General features: G+C 70.2%; 1 protein-coding gene across 1 annotated transcript in view; it reads right to left on the bottom strand.

The window, feature by feature from the left end:
* The window catches only part of NBEAL2 (neurobeachin like 2), a 40,827-nt gene that overhangs the window by 21,125 nt on the left and 19,188 nt on the right, over window positions 1–514 (bottom strand). Inside the window, 2 exon segments of the mRNA XM_031062807.1 lie at window positions 20–233; window positions 306–512. Coding sequence (XP_030918667.1) covers window positions 20–233; window positions 306–512 — 421 coding nt within the window.

Here is a 514-nt window from a genome sequence, read left to right as displayed (position 1 = left end):
CCCCAGGGGCTGCCCTTCCCTCGGGATCCACCCCGGCACGCGGGAGGGCCTCACCTGCGCTTGATCTCGTCTGGGGGCCGCACCAGCTCGCAGGCCGTGCCCAGCTTGGTGAGCACGGAGAAGACCTGGCCCCGCTCCCTCCAGGCCGCCTCGTCCCAGCCCTCCACCCCGCGCCACGTCACCGAGAAGATGATGTTGGTCAGGAGGTTGCACAGCTCCTCCTCGGGGGTTTGCTGCCAGCGGAGAGCAAGGTGAGGGGCGCCCGCAGTGCCCCGGGATGGTGGGGACGAGGGTTTGGGGCTCACCTGGGGGTTGCTGGTGTTGGAGACGTTGTCGCTGGGCAGCACGTCCTGGTAGCTGCTCTCGTCCAGGACGTTGGACAGGCTGGAGCTCTTGCGCGCTCGCATTCCCGGGAAGGGCTTGAAGCTCTCCAGGGGTGAGGGGGTGCCGGGGCCGCTGGCCGGGGTCTGGGTGCCGCTCTCGGCCGTGGCCATGGAGCTGGTGCTGGCCAGGG

The sequence above is a fragment of the Geospiza fortis genome, unplaced genomic scaffold (assembly GCF_000277835.1).
Source record: "Geospiza fortis unplaced genomic scaffold, GeoFor_1.0 scaffold178, whole genome shotgun sequence".
Taxonomy (NCBI): Eukaryota; Metazoa; Chordata; class Aves; order Passeriformes; family Thraupidae; genus Geospiza; species Geospiza fortis.
The sequence above is the reverse complement of the archived record's forward strand: the minus strand, read 5'-3'. Positions and strand labels throughout refer to the sequence as shown.